The sequence below is a fragment of the Thamnophis sirtalis genome, unplaced genomic scaffold (genome assembly GCF_051295495.1).
Source record: "Thamnophis sirtalis isolate CommonGarterSnake01/CBP01778 unplaced genomic scaffold, rThaSir2_p1.2 scaffold_6, whole genome shotgun sequence".
Taxonomy (NCBI): domain Eukaryota; kingdom Metazoa; phylum Chordata; class Lepidosauria; order Squamata; family Natricidae; genus Thamnophis; species Thamnophis sirtalis.
Window position 1 is genome coordinate 80875755 of NW_028261386.1, and position 20183 is coordinate 80895937.

At 37.5% G+C, this 20183-nt stretch overlaps 1 protein-coding gene across 1 annotated transcript; it reads right to left on the minus strand.

The window, feature by feature from the left end:
- Positions 1-5966: 5966 nt before the first annotated feature.
- Positions 5967-18676, minus strand: VIP (vasoactive intestinal peptide). Its single transcript, XM_087719136.1, has 7 exons — positions 18484-18676; positions 16739-16855; positions 14115-14255; positions 13791-13895; positions 12022-12156; positions 11408-11525; positions 5967-6116 (listed from the first exon to the last, which is right to left on the minus strand). Exons 2-6 carry the CDS (start codon positions 16843-16845, stop codon positions 11456-11458), a joined length of 558 nt encoding a protein of 185 aa, XP_087575262.1. The 5' UTR covers positions 16846-16855; positions 18484-18676; the 3' UTR covers positions 5967-6116; positions 11408-11455.
- Positions 18677-20183: the final 1507 nt, after the last annotated feature.

Here is a 20183-nt window from a genome sequence, read left to right on the forward strand (position 1 = left end):
GCACGTATTATTATAAACCTAAGTCTCCCCTGCCCCCCGTGGCTATTATTTTTATACTAAATTGTAATTAATTTCTATTTATACTAAATAAAAATAAAATACATCTTTCTCAGTGAATTCCATTTCACTGTTTATTTATTCAGTTCTCAGGATCATGTTGAATACTGTTTCTCTTTTTTAAAATAGTTAGCTTCCCTACCTACTCTTGAGGTTGATAAGCATTCCCTTTAAAATTACCATTAATGTCTTTTTAATATTATCCTTAATGGAAATATTGAGGAATAGAGAACCAGGACCGAACATTGTGACAGCTCACAAGGAACCTTAAACATTTATAAAATCATGATCACCTTTAGCATCTCTAGGCACAAGCCAACAGACCCACATATGAAAGATTCAAATTAGTAACTTTATTGCCTATAATACAGGAATCTCTCAAGACTGCTTACCTTCCCTTGGGAACAGATAGATAAGGTTCCAAGGAACTTAGGTGGGTGGAGGGGGGGGTGTCAGGCTTATGTCTCCTGCAGCTAGATAAGGACTCAAGGCTAATTACCTACTTGATACTTCCTCCCTGCCTGCTGTGAGTTTTCCCACACTTAAGAGTCAATCCTGGAAGCAAGAAACTTGATTCTCCCCAACTGAAAGTAATAATTTCTAAACTGTATATACAGATTGACCAGATTTTCAGATTGGTAAAGAGGGACACCTTTGACCGGGGGGGGGGGGTTGATTAAAAATTTTATACGGAGAAACAAAAATTTTCATACAACGCAAAAATAGTATTGTAATTTTTTTTGATCACGTGACCATGAGGATGCTGCAATGGTCGCTAAGTGTGAAAATGGTCGCTAAGTGTGAAAAATGGTCATCAGTCACTTTTTTCAATGCCATTGTAACTTTGGTCACTATACCACCTTTCTTGCCACAGTTCTTAAGTGAATAACTGCAGCTGATAAGTTAGTAACATAAGTGAATCTGGTTTCCCCATTTGACTTTGTCAAAAGGTGATTATACGACCCCAGAACACTGAAACCATCATAAATACGAATCTGTTGCCAAACATCAAAATTTTGATCATGTGACCATGAGGATGCTGCAATGGTCGCTAACTGTGAAAATGGTTGCTAAGTGTGAAAAATGGTTATCAATCACTTTTTTCAATGCCATTGTAACTTTGGTCACAATACCACCTTTCTGGCCACAGTTCTTAAGTGAATAACTGCAGCTGGTATTTTGTATTTTGGATAGAATCTTTTTTTAAATAGCCTAAGACAATTTAAAAAAAGAATCCACACAGAATAAATTGAAGTAAAACATTTCAAACTATTCTTTCTATGCACAATATATTTCAAAGTATTGTGCATAGAATTTTTAAACATGGTTTCACTTCAATTTATTTTGGATAGAATTTTTTTTAAATAGTCTAAGACAATTTAAAAAAAGAATCCACACAGAATTTTAAAAAATCCTATGCACAATAAATAAAAAATTATTTTAAAATACATTAAAAAAATAAAAGAAAAAAACTCAGCTCACTTACCAGCAGACTTGCACTCCAAGTAAACCCAGAATGATGTAGATGTTAATACAAAGAACTGAGCAAATTGAAATGGTGAAATTAGGGAAATATTTTTCAAAGAAACTTTGCCACCATTTTTCGCACATGAGCAGACCTCCAACCTCCATGCCCCTCCCCTCCAGAAAATCCAGGAAGTAACACTCACAACCTCTCTAGCCAAGTGTTTCCTGGAGCTCTATGGTACTTGGTCATTTTTTCTTATAAAATGTGGTAAAAGGGGCGCGGGGGGGGGTCCGTTTTGTTGCTTTAACGTTTTAATATCTTCAATGAAAGTACTGAGACAGAGAGAGGGATTAGACAGGGTGTCTTTTCTCTTGTCCCGGTTAGGATTTCTTAAGCAAATCCACTGGGCTTTCAACATGAAGCCAGAAAATCGGGACTTTTTAAAAACGGCCCAGGACATGGGACAAATTGTTATAAAGCATGATTGTCCTGCTGAAATCGGGACGTCTGGTCATCTTATATATACCAGGGGTGAAATCTACTTACCTTCACTACCAGTTTGCAAATATGAGTGCATGCGCTCGCTTGCTTCACTCACATGTGCCACCTCTGTGCATGCACAGGACCTTCTGCGCATGTGCAGAGCATCAAAAATGGAAGGGATGATGTCTGGGTGGGTGGGCGGAGCCTGCTACACAGTGTGCCTGCAAAGGTAAGTAGAACAGCGAGGGGGAAATCCACTGTGCCACGCGATTTAGATTAGATAGAAAGTTGGAAATCCTGCTTTCTAGCTAATATAAATCGTGTGTCACAGCTGATCATTGGATATACTGGTTCACCTGAACTGGGACCATATTTTTACTACTGGTGCGGGTGAACCGGTAGCATTTTTTACTACTGGTTTGGGCAACCGGTCTGAACCGGTAACATTTCACCCCTGGTATATACTATACAACAGCTCTCCCCAAACTGGTGCCCTTCGGATTTGTTAGGACTACTACCGTCAGAATTTCCCAACTCATGTGGCCAACTTGTTTAGCATTTTATAAGAACACTGCTAATATGCTACCAGAATAAATTAATGGACAGAGTCATGTAAATGGTATGATAATAGTGATACATGGAAGAAAAAGGAACAGGTTTTCCAAGGTTCTGCTAAAAGCAGGAAAGGCAATCTTTTTTCCAACCCCATTCCCTCTAAAAGATTCAAATTAGCTATGCCAGACTGCAATTATTTTCAATTTAAGGAGCTCAAGCAGAACAAGGTGAGAGCCTCATTTTTCCTGAAATCCATGCAGCCACTTCACCATCATGAGAGGACCCTATTGTTAAAGGAGGACTTCCAGCTGTACAAATTTACTGTACAGCACCCAATAATATCTGTGTTAACATTTCAGGGAGCTTGAAGATTTCCCCAATATTTTTCTCAATAACTAAACTTAAGGATACAAATATTTATTACTGTGACTATAAGAGGATTGAGAATGAGAAACACATGTGATTCTACTGAAAATCATCTCTACTAAGAATTCCTGAAATCTGCTAACAATTTGCCTGGTAAAAAGGTAAAAAGGAGCCCTGGTGGTGCAGTGGTTAGAATGCACTACTGCAGGCAAACTCTGCCCACAAGCTAGTACTTTGATCCTGGGTTGAGCTTGAGCAGGGGGCTGGACTAGAAGACCTCCAAGGTGCCTTCTAGCTCTGAAAGAGCATCAAGGGGAAAAATGCTACTCTTACAAATTAGTTTTCACCAAAGTGATAAATGTGTGTTTGGGCTGATTTTACCATCTGCAAGTTGAAATTTGATAGCTTTTGGAAAAGAAAATCCTGTGCAGCAAGATGCTGGAGAAGTTTCTACAACATTCACAACAGTTACTGTGTTTATTTTCAGAGTGGAATTTCCATGTATCTATAGCTGTTCTTTTTTTAAAAAAAAGACTATATTTGAAATATGTACAGCAAATCTAACCAAAATATAGACATACCTAAACATATGTTCCAATTTTATCAGTGCTGAGCACTGAATCAAAGTTTATGATTTGCACAGATACTATTGCTTTTATATCTCGTAGTAAATGATTAACATGTTAATTTAATAATCCTTTAAAATAAATCAGAGTGCTCAAGATTACATAATCAAATGCCAACCATATCATGGCTTCTGAGTCCTGATCAAATGTTAACATACTATATGCTGGTCCAGATCTTGTAAATGAATAACAGCATTTACAACAGCAAGTCCTCAACAAGTCTTCCCTGTAGATTGTCTTCTGCATCTATTTCTTCCTTATGCTGGAGAAAGCTCCAGAGCATCTTGGACATCATGCTAATATTAATTGTGCTAGGAAAGAAAGAGGTGTAGGTTTATTTATATCCTTACTGGGATAAGGATGTTCCCTTGCTGCTGGTGGTAATAATGATAGCAACTACAACATGGGTCCAAGCTGGTTGGCTGAGTAGCAATCTGGGGTATGAATTTGGCCAGTTTACCATGTACTACATTGAGAACATTCCCCTGAGTTCTTTTGTAAGCTGAGTATTTTTCCCACTTGGTCTTTCAAGAAATTTGTTTGGATCATAGCAGGGACTGAGAAGGAACATCTTTCCAGCCAATTCTAACCTGCTCCAATGCCCCCTTCTCATTTTCCTATGTCTCACCTGCTTTTTGTAAAGATGCCCAGATGCTAGAAGCTTTGGGATATTGCTTTTTTTTAAAAAAAAATCTTCCTGGAATGGTCATATTTCAAATTCCAGGAAGGAAGGAGAGGAAAAGTCTACAGTTTACTGCATTGTTCACTTGTTATTTTCATGGAAGGGTAAAACTCCACTACAATTGTTAGCTACCATCTACATACGGAAGGAAATGCAAGGGACTAACATTCTCCCATTGAAGATAAGCAGAGCATCATCAGAATAGCAAACTATAACTATAAAATATGACTTGCTAGCACCTGTCAATATTAGAAATTGAAGCCCCGGCTACCTATGTTGGAAAATAATTTAGATGAAACAATATTTAGCTTGTCAGCTTCCGGCCTTGAACTGGCAAGTAGTTTATTTATGGGTGTTGGACTTTTTCCAGTTGAAAACGATCAATGGCGCTTTGAGTAAGTCATGTCTCAAGAGGCTTCTCTTGCTGGCTCCACAGAAGCTAGGCTTATCCCTTGAAAAGGTCAGTCAGTAAACCAAACTTTGTCAAGCTGGAGAAGCACTTGGGAATCAAGCAGAGTGTGTGTATACACAAGATTTCTACTTCCCATCTTCTGCTTTGCCAGTTCTCTGGAAAAATAATTTCACCACCAACCCGCATGTGTGTGCATCTCTCTCTCTCTCTCTCTCCCTCCCTCCCTCCCTCCCTCCCTCCCTCTCCCTCCTCTCTCTCTCCTTCCACTCACTCATCCCCCCTCCCTCTCTCTCTCCACATATTTAGCCCATCAAAATATTCCCATATCTACTATACCTTGCTAGAGTTTTAACCATTGCTTCCAGTGACAAGCCAATGTTCCTAACAGTTCCATTCCAAATTCAATCAACTTATTATTGTCTAACTCTCTGGAGTGATGCCCTGTTCTTTAGCAACACCATTTTCCTGCTGACATTAAGGAAGCGCCATTTATTTGACTTGGTGAAATATATTTCTTCCATCCAAGCTTGGGCATGACTGTTAAAAGTCAGGACTGCAAGCTTTTTTTATACAGATAGTCCCCAGCTTACGACAACGATTAAGCCTAACATTTTTGTTGCTAAATGAGACAGTTGTGAAGTGAACGACCTTCCTTGCCACAGTGGTTCAGTTGGTAGCATGCTTGTTAAGTGAATCTGGCTTCCCTGTTGACTTTGCTTGCCAGAAGGCTGCAAAAGGTGAAGTGATCCCGGGAAAACAGCAACCATCATAAATATGAATCAGTTTCTCAGTACCCAAATTTTGTGACCATGCTGCAACAGCCATAAGTGTGAAAAATGGTGTTAGGTCCCTTTTTTCAGTGATGTCATAACTTTGAATAGCCTGTTGTAAGCCGAGGATTGCCTGTATGATGATGGAAGGCAGCAAAATGCTGCCAGATTTCACATGGATACCTTTGTGCTTTATTGCAGCCTATTTCTGAAATATCTTGCTGCGTCTCCCTTAAGACGGAGATAGCAGGGATGAGGAAAGGACAACACAGAAATCCCTGAATTATCCAGCAAAGAGCCCAAGCCGTTTTCTGTATCAAGTATAAACAGCAACTTTTGATGTATTTTGTTTCTCTGCATTATTTGTCTTTACTGAAACTGCAGGCATCAAAGCAATAGACTTACAGCATCCGAAGACAGAGGATCAGTGTGAGTTAAAGAGCATACATATAGTATGTACAGTTCGATCACTCTAAAGTTATTATGTACAGTGTAAGCATTCATTTTTATTATATAAGAAACATAAATATCACAAATTTCACTCCACAATATATATTTATTTTGATTTTAAATAATGAAATCATCTCTTTGAAATACTATGAGAAACTCAAAAAATAGCTTGATCTTTTTTTAGGATTTTTTTTTTTTGCAGGACTTTTTGCAGGATTGTTTTTTTAATGAGTCATCTTCAGAGGTTCTGGAGAGAGAAAGAAAGGAAAAAAAAACAAAATATATGAGCTTAAGTGTTTAATACAGTTTAATGAAGAGTGATGATATTTCCTAAAAATTTGATTTCACTAATTGATAACTACTAGCTTGGATTCAAGTGTTTATGTATTCCCAGAAATGGAAAGAAATATACACCAGTTGATTTACGATTCTGACTACAATGTCTCCCCTAGAATAAAGGTGGGTGCAAAGTCATAAACTCTGGACCACATGGGTCTCTCATCCTCTTTTGGTGCCCCCCACATCACCCATCTGAAATGTCTTGACAAACTGAATGTCTGCACAGAATAAAAAGTAAAAAAAAAATATGCCAGTAATGTTTAATCCGATCATTTTACTTTAAAAAAATGTGAAACCCACCAATTTAAGGAAAGGGGATAAAAATTCCAGTCCCATCTCTGTGATGATGTAATTGTACTATAGTGCCTTCCAAAAATGATTTGGAAAAATACAAATCCTGACAACCAAACACTCCCCTAATCCTGTCAAGTGGGGTTTTTTGGGGGGAGGGGGGGATGTGATGGGTGGTAGAGTTAGGAGGGATTTGTTAATGTGCTCCACCTCTCCTGCACAAGCTAGTGGAGATTGTGTGCTGGATGAATTCCATTTCCATGTCAAGAGGGAAATTATATTTAAAACAAACAAAGTAAATAAAAACTTTCCTTGATACAGTTTTTCTGTAGGCTGAGAGGTTTTCTTAAGTCAACTTTTGGAGCCGGGTTTTCTTAATTAATGTTCTAAAACTTGCAAGCTCCGTACTTCTATACAACTCTTCTATTAGACTGAGAGATTTTATCCTTAGGAGTAATACTAACAACAATAATAATATAACATGTTGCTTGTGCTCTAGAAATTAAATGAAAATCGATTCAATAAAAACATCACCTTCTTAGCATTTCTGTAATCCAGCCAAAAGAGAAATTGTGCAAATTGCATTATAAGGAAATCTATGACCAAACAGCAGATCCCACTTTATGTATGATTTCCCCAAATCTGCACACAAAGTCTTCTATAGTGCTCATGGCCTCAATATGGGAATATAAGCAATACACTTTTAAAGATGCTCTTAAATCATAATGCTTCTTCTGTATGCTTTGTCATAAATAGCCTCGGATAGTGAATTAAACATCTTCCAGTGATGACAGATGTCAAGCCATTAATCATACTAACTGGGTTGATGGCAGCCAAAGTCCAAAACAATTGATGCCTCTGAAGGAATCATTGCATCTATAATTAGATGCTGGAACCTCACATTGAAATAAAGGAAGAACCACAGTTTGGGCAAAATCTTGGGAAAGTAGCATCCAGAATAAGCTACTCTGTTTTCCAGACAAAGGAGAGAAAACTCATTTTGTTCTTCCTTTCATTTCTAGAGCCCAAAATTGCTTATTTTCACCTCTTCTAAGACCTCTTAGAATTCTGAACATGGATAGTTCTTATCAGTGACGTGCGGTGAGCTTCATGGCCAGTGAGGCAAGCGCAAAAGCCCCGCCGAAGCCCTGGCGCCACGTCCGCCATAGAGCGGGACCCTCACCAGTCATGAAGCTCACTGATCTATAACCACCCTTGGTAGGACCTTCTGTCCCCCCTCCCTCCACCCAGGACCTCCAACCATGTCCCTCCACAAGCCCCCCCCACCCCGCCCCCCCTGGGCGCCCCTCCCTCCCCCTGGCCCCAAAGCCCCCACCCCCCGGGGGAGCGCTCACCTGCCGCCAGGGCCGGGGGCCGCCACCGCCTCCCTCCACGCCCGCCGCCATGGCCGCCATGCCCACGTGGAGCCACCGAGGCAGCACCGAACGAGTGCTGATCAAGCTATGCCGGCCAGAGGAGCACCGAGCCGCCGATGGGCAGAGGCGACGGGCTCCTGAGTGCGTGCAGAGCACTCAAATGTTTCGCTGAATGGCGGCCGAGCCCTGCCTGAGTGCCGGCATGCCTTTAAAGTGCCGGCTTGCCGTAGCAGACACTGCAGGAGCAATTGTGGGGAGGCTGCGAGGTCCGGGCGACCCTCTCTCCCCAACTTCTTCCCCAGCGATCCCGAAGGTGCTCTGCACGCACTCAGGAGCCCGTCGCCTCTGCCCATCAGCGGCTCAGCATGGCTCGGCTCGGCACGGAAGGCAAGCCGGCACTTCAAAGGTATGCCGGCACTTTAGCATGCCGGCAGGCAGGGCTCGGCCACCATTCAGTGAAACATGTGCAGTCCAAGAAACTTTTACCCTCCCGATTTGCTCGCTTTCTTCAGACTTTAAATTCTGCAGCCTCAAAAGTTTCTTGAGTTTTATTTGCACGCCTGGATCGGTGTGCATTGGGGGAGCGAAGGGAAGAAGAAGAAATTACTCCAGACAAGAAGAAGCCGAGACTTTAGAAAAGAGAAAAAAGTTCCATTTTTTCTGGGATTCTTTTTTTTAAAAGATTGGTGAGAGATACTTTTTTTTTTTAATTGAAGCCAGCAAGTGTCATTTTGTTTTCTTTTTCCTTTTCCTCTGGGCAGGGGATAAGAATTGCCTGGCCTGCCAACCCAGGAAGAAGGCTGAGCAGTGGTTGTTGTTGTTTTTTTTCAAAACCCCAAAGCTTTTAAGGAAAAAAAGAACTATCTCGTGGGCTTGATTTCAACCAGATGGCAGGCTGGTAAAAAAGAAAAAAGAAACTGAGAAAGAAGAAAAGGAAGGAAGGAAGGAAGGAAGGAAGGAAGGAAGGAAGGAAGGAAGGAAGGAGGAAAGGAAGGAGAAGGGGAGAAAAACCCCTACTGAGTTTCCAAGATGGGCACTGCCATTTGTACCCGAAGGCAGAAGGGTCTTTTGCAAACTGGGTTTTGTGTCTTGGCACTGGCCTGCCTGGGCTCTGGAGTTCTTTAAAGTGCATGCCGCCCGGCCACAAACCAGGACATGTTTCGCTCTATGGCGTGCCGAGGTGGCATGGCTTTAAAAAATAAAAACATAAAATGAAAAATAATAAATGAAAAATAATAAATGAAAAATGAAAAATAAAAATAGATGTGCCAGCCTGCGGGCCAGCAGAGGCGAGTAAAAAAAAAAAAAACCACACACACACGGACATACACATAATAAAAACAAATTACAATTATTTACATTATTCCTCCCCCCTGCCCCCTCGCATAACTTCCAGCTGCGTGGAAAATGCAAGATTTGGTCTAGCCAGGGCCAGGCAGGCTAGGCTAGTTGCTGCTAGAGTCACCACGTGGATGACTCTGCTTAAACGTTTTAAAATAGGCTCTAAACAAAGTGCCCTCTGCAGGAGGAGGCGGGAGAATCACGTGCCTCATTTGCATATGTAATTTTTCGCGTTTTAACCCTTGGTTGACACTTAAAAGGCGAAAAATTCCTTATGCAAAGGAGGGCCATGTTCTCTAGCCTCCTCCTACTAACTGCATTAAGGAGACTCAGAGTCACTGTGACTTAGAGTCTGGGAGCAACTATCTTGGCCTTTTTAATTATTTTAAAAATAGTTTCCTTTCCCTCAGGAGACTGGTGAGGCCCCACCTCCCTTGCCTCTAGTGACTGCACATCACTGGTTCTTATAGGACTTTTAGTAGGATGTAGCTGAAGTAAGGTAGAAACTAAATAAATGATTGGAAGATTCTGTTTTGACATCTGCAGTATTTCTTACATCACTATCTTTAAATATAAAAGTACTAATTGCATGCATTTTGTTTATTGTTTGTCCCATTTGTATAACATTGTTCTGAGCTGTTGATCCTATAAGTTGACTTTCATGGCAGCTGCTGAAAGACTAGCCTCTCTTTTGGAACAGGAAACAAATATAGAGGGCTATTTTACAGGATGTTTGTTAAAATCCAAGTTCATCCAATGAAACTGGATGGTTGAAGATTCAGATGAACTGGGGAAAAATGCTGCTCACAGAGTATATAGTTCCATTCAGAAACTTACTAGAAAGAGTAGTCTTGATGGTTACTACCAGACAGCTTTAAAAGGGAATTAAATAAAATCATGGTTGATAAGGCTATTAATGGCCAATGCCCTATATTGCCTCCAGTATCAGATATATGTCTGTCCAATACTTGTTGAACAGTAGTGGGGAAAAATGATACCTAGAAGTAGCTGTTATGATTTGATCACCCTAGAATCTGAATGCTGGATTAGATCGTGTTTAAGCCTGATTCACCATGCTGCCTTTTATGTTCCAATGTTACACATATAGTCCAGTTTATTGTCTTTTAAGTAGGATTTGATATTTCCACACTTGTCAAGACATAATTCTTCCCTACCCTAGCTACCACAATGTGTGCACAAATAATTGAACATTATATCAGGGGGAAGCAAATTATATCAACATTATAGTCAATGTTGGATCGTGACAAGCATGCCTGGCTGGCTGGTATCCTAAATAGGAACATGCTTGCTAAGATATTGCATGGCCAATATTTTGAACTAGGTACAGTTGTTTGTCATGAGGGTCCACATATAGATACCTTCCCCAGATATGTCAGTTACCACTATTTATGTCTGATAAGGTTCTTTGTCTCCCTAAATTCCATCTCCAATAAAAGATCTATACAAAGTTGTCCATTTTAACCATAATCCATGGAAGAGGTATTTTCCTTCGTTGATTGCTTTTTACTGGCTTAATACAGAACAACTCACTGCTTTGAAACTATTGCATAATTTCAGTCTCACATGTATGGGAACTCACAGTTTGAGAGTGACTGACAGATAATCAAGCTATGAGGCAACAATTTGTAAATGCAGATCTGGTATGTTCAGATAAACTTTGGGAATTCATATTCAGTTTCAGTTAATCAGAAGGATATGAAAGAAAAAGCTATGGATTATCTATTTATCTATCTATCTATCTATCTATCTATCTATCTATCTATCTATCTATCTATCTGTGATCTATTTATCTATCTATCTATCTATCTATCTATCTATCTATCTATCTATCTATCTATCTACCATCTATCTATCTATCTTCTATCTATCTCATTAAAGGTAAATGCTTATGCAATGATCTTCAAAAACATGATTTTTACCTTAATTAAGGAGGAGACATACTGAGCTATAGCAGCTTAAAATTCACAGTTTAAGTAAAATCCCAGGAAACTGAATATGTTAACCATTTCAAACTACTAATTTTCATTAGTTTACATATACTTAAGCCCTGCAATTATCTTCTTGTGATATGAAGTTATATAATTTTATATATACATATATATATATAGCAGACATGGGGAAAGGATTAAAGGTCAGATGTTAATGTGATTGGAAACAAATTTCAACCTACCAGTGGGAGGCGATTCAGAAGACCCAGATCATCTACAGTGACATCATCCTAATTTTCTGAGATGGCTGGTTCAAGCAATTCTGTTTCATCCAGAAGGACGGGTTGGCTAAATTTTTCACTAAATGGCAGAGAAACAATGCACATTTTGTTGAGTCCCTAGGAGTGACTTAATCTTAGTGCTTTTGTCTTTTATTATGCCAAACATTATATGTCTTTACTGAAAAGATACATTTCAACTAGTTTTGTTATATAAAAGGACGTATAGCTATTCTATGGAAACATAATACAAAGCTTTTTTTTAATTTAGTAATTATCAAACTACCATTTGAGAGTTAGGTCTCCAATTCTTTGCTAAATAATTCCTTTGCATGCAGAAAGATGTCAAAAAGTAACAAATAGAAAACGCAGAGGTCATGCTCGCCTTACTTTCAATACAAAAATCTCCTGTGGTTTAAAACTATTTTTATTATAATTTGTCCTCAAATTATAATAAAATAACAGAAAGCTGCGGTTATTAACTGTTTTCCATGCATTAAAAAGATGATTTTGTTCATGGGTTATTACTGTCTGATCCTTTTAAAACCCAGATATTTTTAGGCATTTTCCCTGCCTACCTTCTTTTTTCAGCTAGAACAGAGTCCAGGTACTTCTTCAGTGCCAACTTTTGTAGTAAAAGGCTGTAGTCGCTAGTGAAGATACCATCCGAGTGACGTTTGACTGGCACATGCTGATCAAGGGGATCGTTGTTTCTTCAAGTAAAAATGGAGTTGCAAGAAGCATATTAACGCATAAGCCTCTCAAAGAGTAGGTCAGTCAACATTCGTACTTTTATTGTAATTCTCACTTTTTAAAAACAAAAACAAAAGCAAAGCCACTTGTCTTAAAAGGTAAAGGTTTCCCCTTGCACATATGTGCTAGTCATTCCCGAATCTAGGGGGGCAGTGCTCATCTCCATTTCAAAGCCAAAGAGCCAGCTCTGTCCAAAGATGTCTCCGTGCTCTTGTGGCCGGCATGACTAAATGGTGAATGGAACACTGTTACTTCCCCACCAAAGGTGGTTCCTCTTTTTCTGCTTGCATTTTTACATGCTTTCAAACTGCTAGGTTGGCAGAAGCTGGGACAAGTAACGGGAGCTCACTCCATTACGCTGTGCTAGGGACTCGAACCACCGAAATGCCGACCTTTCTGATTGAGAAGCTCAACGTCTTGGCCACTGAGCCACCGCATCCCTTACGGGTTACCCATGATTAAATGTTTCTTGGGTTTGTGAACACATTGACTCTGAAGGGAAATCATAGCTAGAATGAATATCCAAGTATAAATTGCGGAATTTGGGCATGTAGCAAATACCAGTAATTATTATTTTTATTAGTCTTGAAATAGTATCTGTCATCAATAGGTGCCATCCACAAACTATCCAGCACATTTAAGTAAAACAGGGAAAATGAATTATTGACATCACTTTTTCAGTATAAAAGGCAGGAGATCCAAGGCACAGGGTGTTTCTGGGCATGTGTTCTGCTTTACCAGAACCATCTGGGTTCTTAATTGATTTGTTCAAAGTTTAATTCATTTGTTCACAGTTTATCAATGTAACTGGTTTGTACCTAATGCATAGTCATAGTGAGAAGGTTTTCATGTCACCACCATTTTTTATACAGCACACTATCAGAGCTTTTCCTAAATTATATTCTAGCTTCATTAATTTCCAGCATCCATCTCTTTCTCTTTCTTTCTTTCTTTCTTTCTTTCTTTCTTTCTTTCTTTCTCTCTCTCTCTCTCTCTCTCTCTCTCTCTCTCTCTCTCTTTTCAACTTCAACGTATTTAATAAATGTATTCATATGTTGGATTTATATCCCACCTTTTCTCCCAGGAGCCTAAAGAATGATGTAGAACAATGCTCTAATTTTTTCTCTCTCAGGCTCAGCCTGGTGATCTCCTACTGTACATCAGTGGTGTCTGGCAAATCCATTGCAAAACACCCATCAGTTTCTGAACGGTCTTTAAAGCTCACCCCACATATATCCTATTGCAGCAGGTAGTCAAGACATTAATAACTGAGAGAAGGGCCCCCCATTCCAGGAAAGGTCATGACTGTTGTACCAGATGGAGTTGTGTAGTCTTCCTTGCCACATCTGCTTTCCTCTCCTTTTTGCAATAACAAAGAGGCAGTGCAATAATGTACTGTAAATATCTCTTCAGCTATAATTCAAATTACTAAATTCACTGCCAGGTTCTGTTAAAGTTTTTTTTCTTCACCTTCGCAAACTTCTTTATCATTAATAGAAATATTTTAAAAAATACAAACTTCTGGATCATATGAACCATATAGGAATATTTAAAGATAACTTGCACTGGGGAAACACATGGTACAACCACTTACCCAATCCTTTTACTAATTAGGGATTCCAAATACTTCTTTGCAGAAAGTTGACCCAAAAGTTTGCTATAGCCACTTGTAAAGAGTCCATCAGCATGTCTTATATTTCTATAATGGATTTAAAATGTATGATGAATATTATTATACAGAAATGAAGATTAATATTTACTGGTGATATGCACAAAAATTGCTATGAATTCCCTCCTTGTTGCAAAGTCTTTGTTTCAAACAGGACAAGTAGAACTACAGAGCAGAAAGCAGCAGGGAGTTTATCAACATACAAAGACAACCCCCCCCCCAATGTTTATTAGAGTTCAAAAGTTTTACCTGTCAATAGCTCTGGACATATCTAAATAGAACTTCTCATTTTCAGGTAGAGTAGCCTGAAGAACATCAGCATTGGGTTTTAATGAACTTTGGGTGTGATCAGATTCACTTTGTCCATCAAATGGTATTCTGTTACCTAGTCTGAGAAAGGTTGGAGGAGGGGGAAATAGGATGGTAGACAGTTTTGATAATGAGTTGGAAGGAAAGCATTGTCACAGGCAAGGACTTCGAAGATACTTTAAAGTCACCTACTCATGTCATAATAGTGGCATACCTTTGCATTGCCTAAAAGCAGAAGGAAACCATGCTGTACTCTCTGAGATTTTGAACCATTTGCCTAACTGAGTGATATAGATCAATTACTTAAATATGGATAATTTATTTGAGATAAGCTATGTAGGAAAAGAACAAATACATCTGACAGTAAATATGTATGAGCTGAAGTCCCCATTCTAACCTTAAAATAAAGCAGGAAAGGGGTTGATATCTGGGACCACTGAACACTGATTTTTTTTTGTTATGTATTTCTTAAAAATAGCTACCTAGCTATATGATGATACATGATAGATAGATAGATAGATAGATAGATAGATAGATAGATAGATAGATAGATAGATAGATAGATAGATGATAGGTGATAGGTGATAGATAGATAATCCTAAATATTTCCTTAACACCTTTCCCAGAAATAATGAAAAGCTAAACAAAAAACATAAGTTTCAGAATTGTTCTATAAATTATGGCAGATATGATGGATTAATATTAAAGGTTATAAATAACAGGTGATTTGATATAATATAGACACAATATAGCAATAATTTCCCTTTCATGAGAAATCCTTTTCTGTATCAAAAAAGAAATCTGAAAAATGTTAATATAATTAGTAAATGTGAACTAGCAATTTGCCCCATCCTCCTCCTGATTTGTTCACTTATTATAGTTAGTTTAAATAAATAAGGCTCCAGTCAATTTGTGGCCCAAACATGTTAATGTGAGGGTTATACATGCAGGATTGATGTTAGCTAGTCCAGACAAGCACAACTAGGGGTACTAGTTCTATCTTTATTATAAGGTCATAGATTTTTGCAAGACTGAAAATATTTTTCAGAATACTTTTACCTTCTGAAAAGCTAAGGAGTCTCTTTTCAGACACTTTCTCTTCTTCAGACTCAAATTTTAGTTATCAGACTGTTTTCTTGGCTGTGACTCTTCCCTCCTATCTGTCAAAGTCATTGCCATATAGCATTACATAACAGAATAATAGAGTTGGAAGGGACCTTGAAGATCTTCTAATCCAACCCCCTGCTCAAGCAGGAAACCCTATATTGTTTCAGACACATGGTTGTCCAATCTCTTCTTTAAAATCTCCTGTGATGAAGCCCCCCACAACTTCTGAAAGGAAGGCATTCAACTGATTAATTCTTCTAACTGTCAGAAAAATTCTCTTTATTTATAAGTTTTTCTGTCTTTAACTAATTCCAATCCATTGCTTCTAGTTCTACCTTTAGATGTTTTGGAAAATAGATTGACCTCCCCCCTCCCTCTTTGTAGCAGCCCCTTAGATATTGGAACACTGCTATCATGTCATCCCTAGTCCTTCTTTTCATTGAATTAAACACTCCCAATTCCCACAACCTTTTTTCATATGTTTTAGTTTCTAGTCCTCCAATTATCTTTCTTGCTCTGCTCTATACTCTTTCTAGAGTCTCAACGTCTTTTTTATAACATGGTGACCAAAACTGGATGCAAAGTAATTACATGAATAATATATTGTTTTGTGGACAAAGTAATGCAACTTCCAGAAAGTTTTTCTCCATAATTCTAATCTAGATTACCATAGTGATTTTTTCCCCGTTTGCCATCTAAGTACTAACCAGGCCAACCCTGCTTCATTTCTTAAGATTTATAATAAAATGCTTTCTGGATATCTCAAATATCTCTTATTGCTAAGGGAAGTCCTTAAGTGAAGGTGTGTCTGTTTTCTTATGTGTGACATAGTAATGTGTGCTCTTTTATGTGAATGAAACCATGCAAAACAAGCTTAGAATCCAGATCCCAGAGCACCAAATTTATGACAATTATTCAAGTTTCTCATAAACAAATATAGTGACTACTTTAACAATTTTCCAAATAATTAAGAACATCTTCGTTATATTCACAAGCTAGTAGCTGCATAATGACCGTACCTGATTACAGTTGTATGTGCATTTGCATATATGGAAATATATCCCCCCTCACACAAACACTAACCCCAGCCTTGAATATAATAACACCCAAACTGAAGCATGGTAAATCCCCCAGTTAAATATCAAAAAATATTTACTGAACTAGTTTATCTTTTCTATCCTACTCCGTGTATACAAATAAATTCCAATTGCAATAGCTCAAAAATACCTCATTATTTAGTTACCTAAATAAATGCTCCGGTATCTATTTGTTAAAGAGTAAAAAGTAGTATAATATTCTTCAGATGACTTTGGGACAGTGGAAGCAATATTTGCCATTAGATTTGGCTATCAACACAAGTAAACATCTGTCTTATTTCAGTCCCTAGGATTCAAGTAGTTCTTAAATTTGCAAATCATGTTATCAGTTGTAGGAGAGATTGCTTAGGGTTTTCTTACCTTATAGCTGAGTATGATCCTAAAGGAGGCAAGGCAATGGCTTGGGAGCAGAAAACATGGAGGAATGTAAAAAAGAGGAGAAGATGGGAGCTACTTCTGTGTTCCATCTCTTTTGACCTGGATTGGCAAAAATGACAGAAATAAGGCCTTCATATTACCAGTGTAAAATAAAGATCTTGTCAGAAGTAGCCTTCTGTGGAAAATCAGTACTATTGATATGGTAGAGGGGGGAGGAGAGAGAGAGAGAGATGGAGATTTATAGTAAATGAGATCTACAGTAGATATAGATGTAAATGTAGGTATAGATATATAGATCTCTGTCTCTGTGTGTGTGTGTGTGTGTGTGTGTGTGTGTGTGTGTGTGTGTGTCCGTCCCTCTCCCTCTCTCTCTTTCTGTGCCTGTGCTAATTTATAGCTTAAAGTATGAATTAAGAATGTGGATAGACATTTTCATTAAAATACTCAAGCGGCCAGAAATTTCTTCATAGTGAATATCTGAGGTAGGGATTGTTATGCAGGTCTACACAGAAGACTCTGCTGATTTATACAGAAAAACTATTATTAGTAATACGAATAACACCAATAATATATTGAATGTCATAGCTATGCTCAGCTACTTGATAAATACTTGCTTTCATGAGGTAAAGCATATGGCAATGCAGAGAAATTTTAAATGAATCCTGACATAAAAAAGCAATGACTGAAGTTGAGGTACATAGGATGGGGGAGAGGTGGAAATAGAGTGATTGACAGATAAACAATTTTGTTAATTATATATAATTAAAGTGTCAAAATATTAACTTAGATCATCTTGATTTTCAAAGTAATTTTACCCCGTTGTTAAAAATAGCATCAAAGAACTTTTGCTTTGAAGTTATGGCAGAAAATAGAGCCAAAGATTTGTAACACTAGTAAACTTATTGAAAATTAGTCCATAACATCCACATAAAGAGTTCTGAGATTAGAGACAAGATAGAGGAGGAATAAACTTGTTGATGGTGATCCATTTTCCTGAAAATATTTATCCAAGGGAGAGTGTGATCAAATAAAGCTTCTGTTATAAAAAAACAAACATATAAATCTTCAAGCTGCTACAAAATGTTGTTTTTACTGCCATAGACTAACACAGCTTCCCCTCAGGAATATCTTCACATTGTTCGGCAACTGAAATTCTATGTGAAAAATTATAGTTTATTTCATTGTTTTAAAAAATCATTTTGTCTGATCACAAGAATAAAGTTAATGTAAAAAAAATTATAGAGAGTACCACTGAAATTTAAGTGAATAATTTTAGAGAAATGGAAGCTAAAGCATATATTTCTTAACTACTCTTTAAACACGTGAATGTGAAAAATGATGGGGTCAAAGTCTTCATTATTTATTTACAAAGTTTTAAATTGCATATAAATGTAAAAGAAATAATTTAAATGATTAGAAGGAAGTGAATAATGAGTATTCCCCTTTATTAAAGGAAAAGGGAAATTCAAAGAATATGAAATCAAGAGTATGAAATATGCATTTTTAAAAAGAGAAACTTTTGTTATTTGAGAAAGAAATCAGAAAATCACCTCAGAAGAGAAATTCATATTTTGAATTCATTTTCAACCTTCTTACACTACATTGTGATAACTGTTACATTATTATTAAATCATATCAACTACACATACATACAAAAAATCTAAAATGGGTTAAAGAAAAACAATATTTCTCTAGACTGAAATAAACAAATATCAACTTTTACTTACAAAGCCAGAAGATGGACTTTTGGATTCCTCAAAAATACAGTAATGGTGATTTTTGCACAAGGGAGACTTGGAGCTCTCCTTGGTGCTGAATTTCTCTTCAATGTGTCACACTTTTTCTTCAGATACTGAGCAGAATATTCAAAGGCAAATATCTAGTCTGCTGGTCTGAAGTTTACCAGCCTGCTGTTCTTTGCGCTTAGTGCAGCCTTTCCAGCTGCCTCATTTAATAGCTTTATATACACAGGACCACTTTTCCACTTCAGAAACAGCTATCGCATTATGCAGGAGACGTCACATTCCCCAGGGGGTGTATGGAAATATCCGTCATGGTTTTGTTAAGGATATTATGAGACAAAGGAAGTTCATATTTAATTCAAGGGAAGGCATCCTCTTCCCCCCCCCCCCGATTAGTCGATTTATCACTTGACTGATGAACATCTCAAGATGAGTAACATTGGGCCTGGCAAAGTGTTCAACTGCTTTTGGGGATGTGGAATTAAAGCTGGTAAGACAGAAACCTTATCAACTAATATTGATGGGTACCCCTTTCAAAATTCCTCGAGGAGAAAGATGGTTACAAGTGTCTAGCATTCATACAGAACATCAGTCAAAATTGTAAGAGGAATTGAGAGATGTTTGATATTTTCAAAGCCATTGAATTTGTTTGAATTCTATCACCCATAGTTGAGGTATGTATTAAGATGAATTTTAGGAAGTTAAATAAATAAGATATAAAAATAAACTCAATCATTCTAGCTTGCAAAACAGTTCTGAAGTAATGCACATGTGACTTTAACAATGCATGGGGAAGAAAAAAAATATCTCCTAAGTAGAATTTCCTACTAGTCCCAATTTTAGCAGAACGAATGCTTGCTTTTAATTTTTATGATTCGTGAATAGAGTAAAAGAGAATACTGGCCTCTCTTTCTTTTTGAATTATCAGTAGGCCATATTCAAGTTCCAATGCTAAGTGATTAACCAAGTCTTCTTGAATATTTTGAGAAAATTTGCTCTGTCAATCTTTCTAGAGTTACATCTAGCTTAATTCTTGGAAAATTATTCTAATTTTTTGAAAACTAACAATATCACTACAATTGTTCTAAGAACTGAAAATAAATTTAAGCTATCTTTTGAGTTTACTGATATTCGTCATGCTTTGAATCCTAGTATATTCCTACAGGTATAATATTTTTCGTTATCTGTATTCTCATTTAAAATACAGTATTTTTGATCATTTTAGCAATAGAATAGAAACTGGACCTTGTATCTACAAGTCAAACCAAAGAATCACAATCACAATTTATTATTCAATTTACACATCAGACTCACTAGAATCAGCTAGCCACACCTAAAACAATATCAGGCATTCAAGGAAATGTTCCTCAACAGAATGTTCATTTAGTTTCTATTAAATATCTAATCGTACAATAAAGATGTAATTAATTTGAGATACAGATGAAAATATGTATGATGTATAGGTATTTAATGTACCTACTATATTAAACAAAATACTTTCTCAATACATTTGCAAATATATTGTAGAGGTATAAAAGAGAGGCTATCCAAAATGTAGGGTTGTTGCCAGCTAGGGAATTTTGTATTTCTTACAGCTATTGATTATCTGTTCAGGACAGTATCTGTTCGAGCAATGAAATAAACTTGTATTTTAAGGACCGGAATTTCAGGTACATTTTATAAAG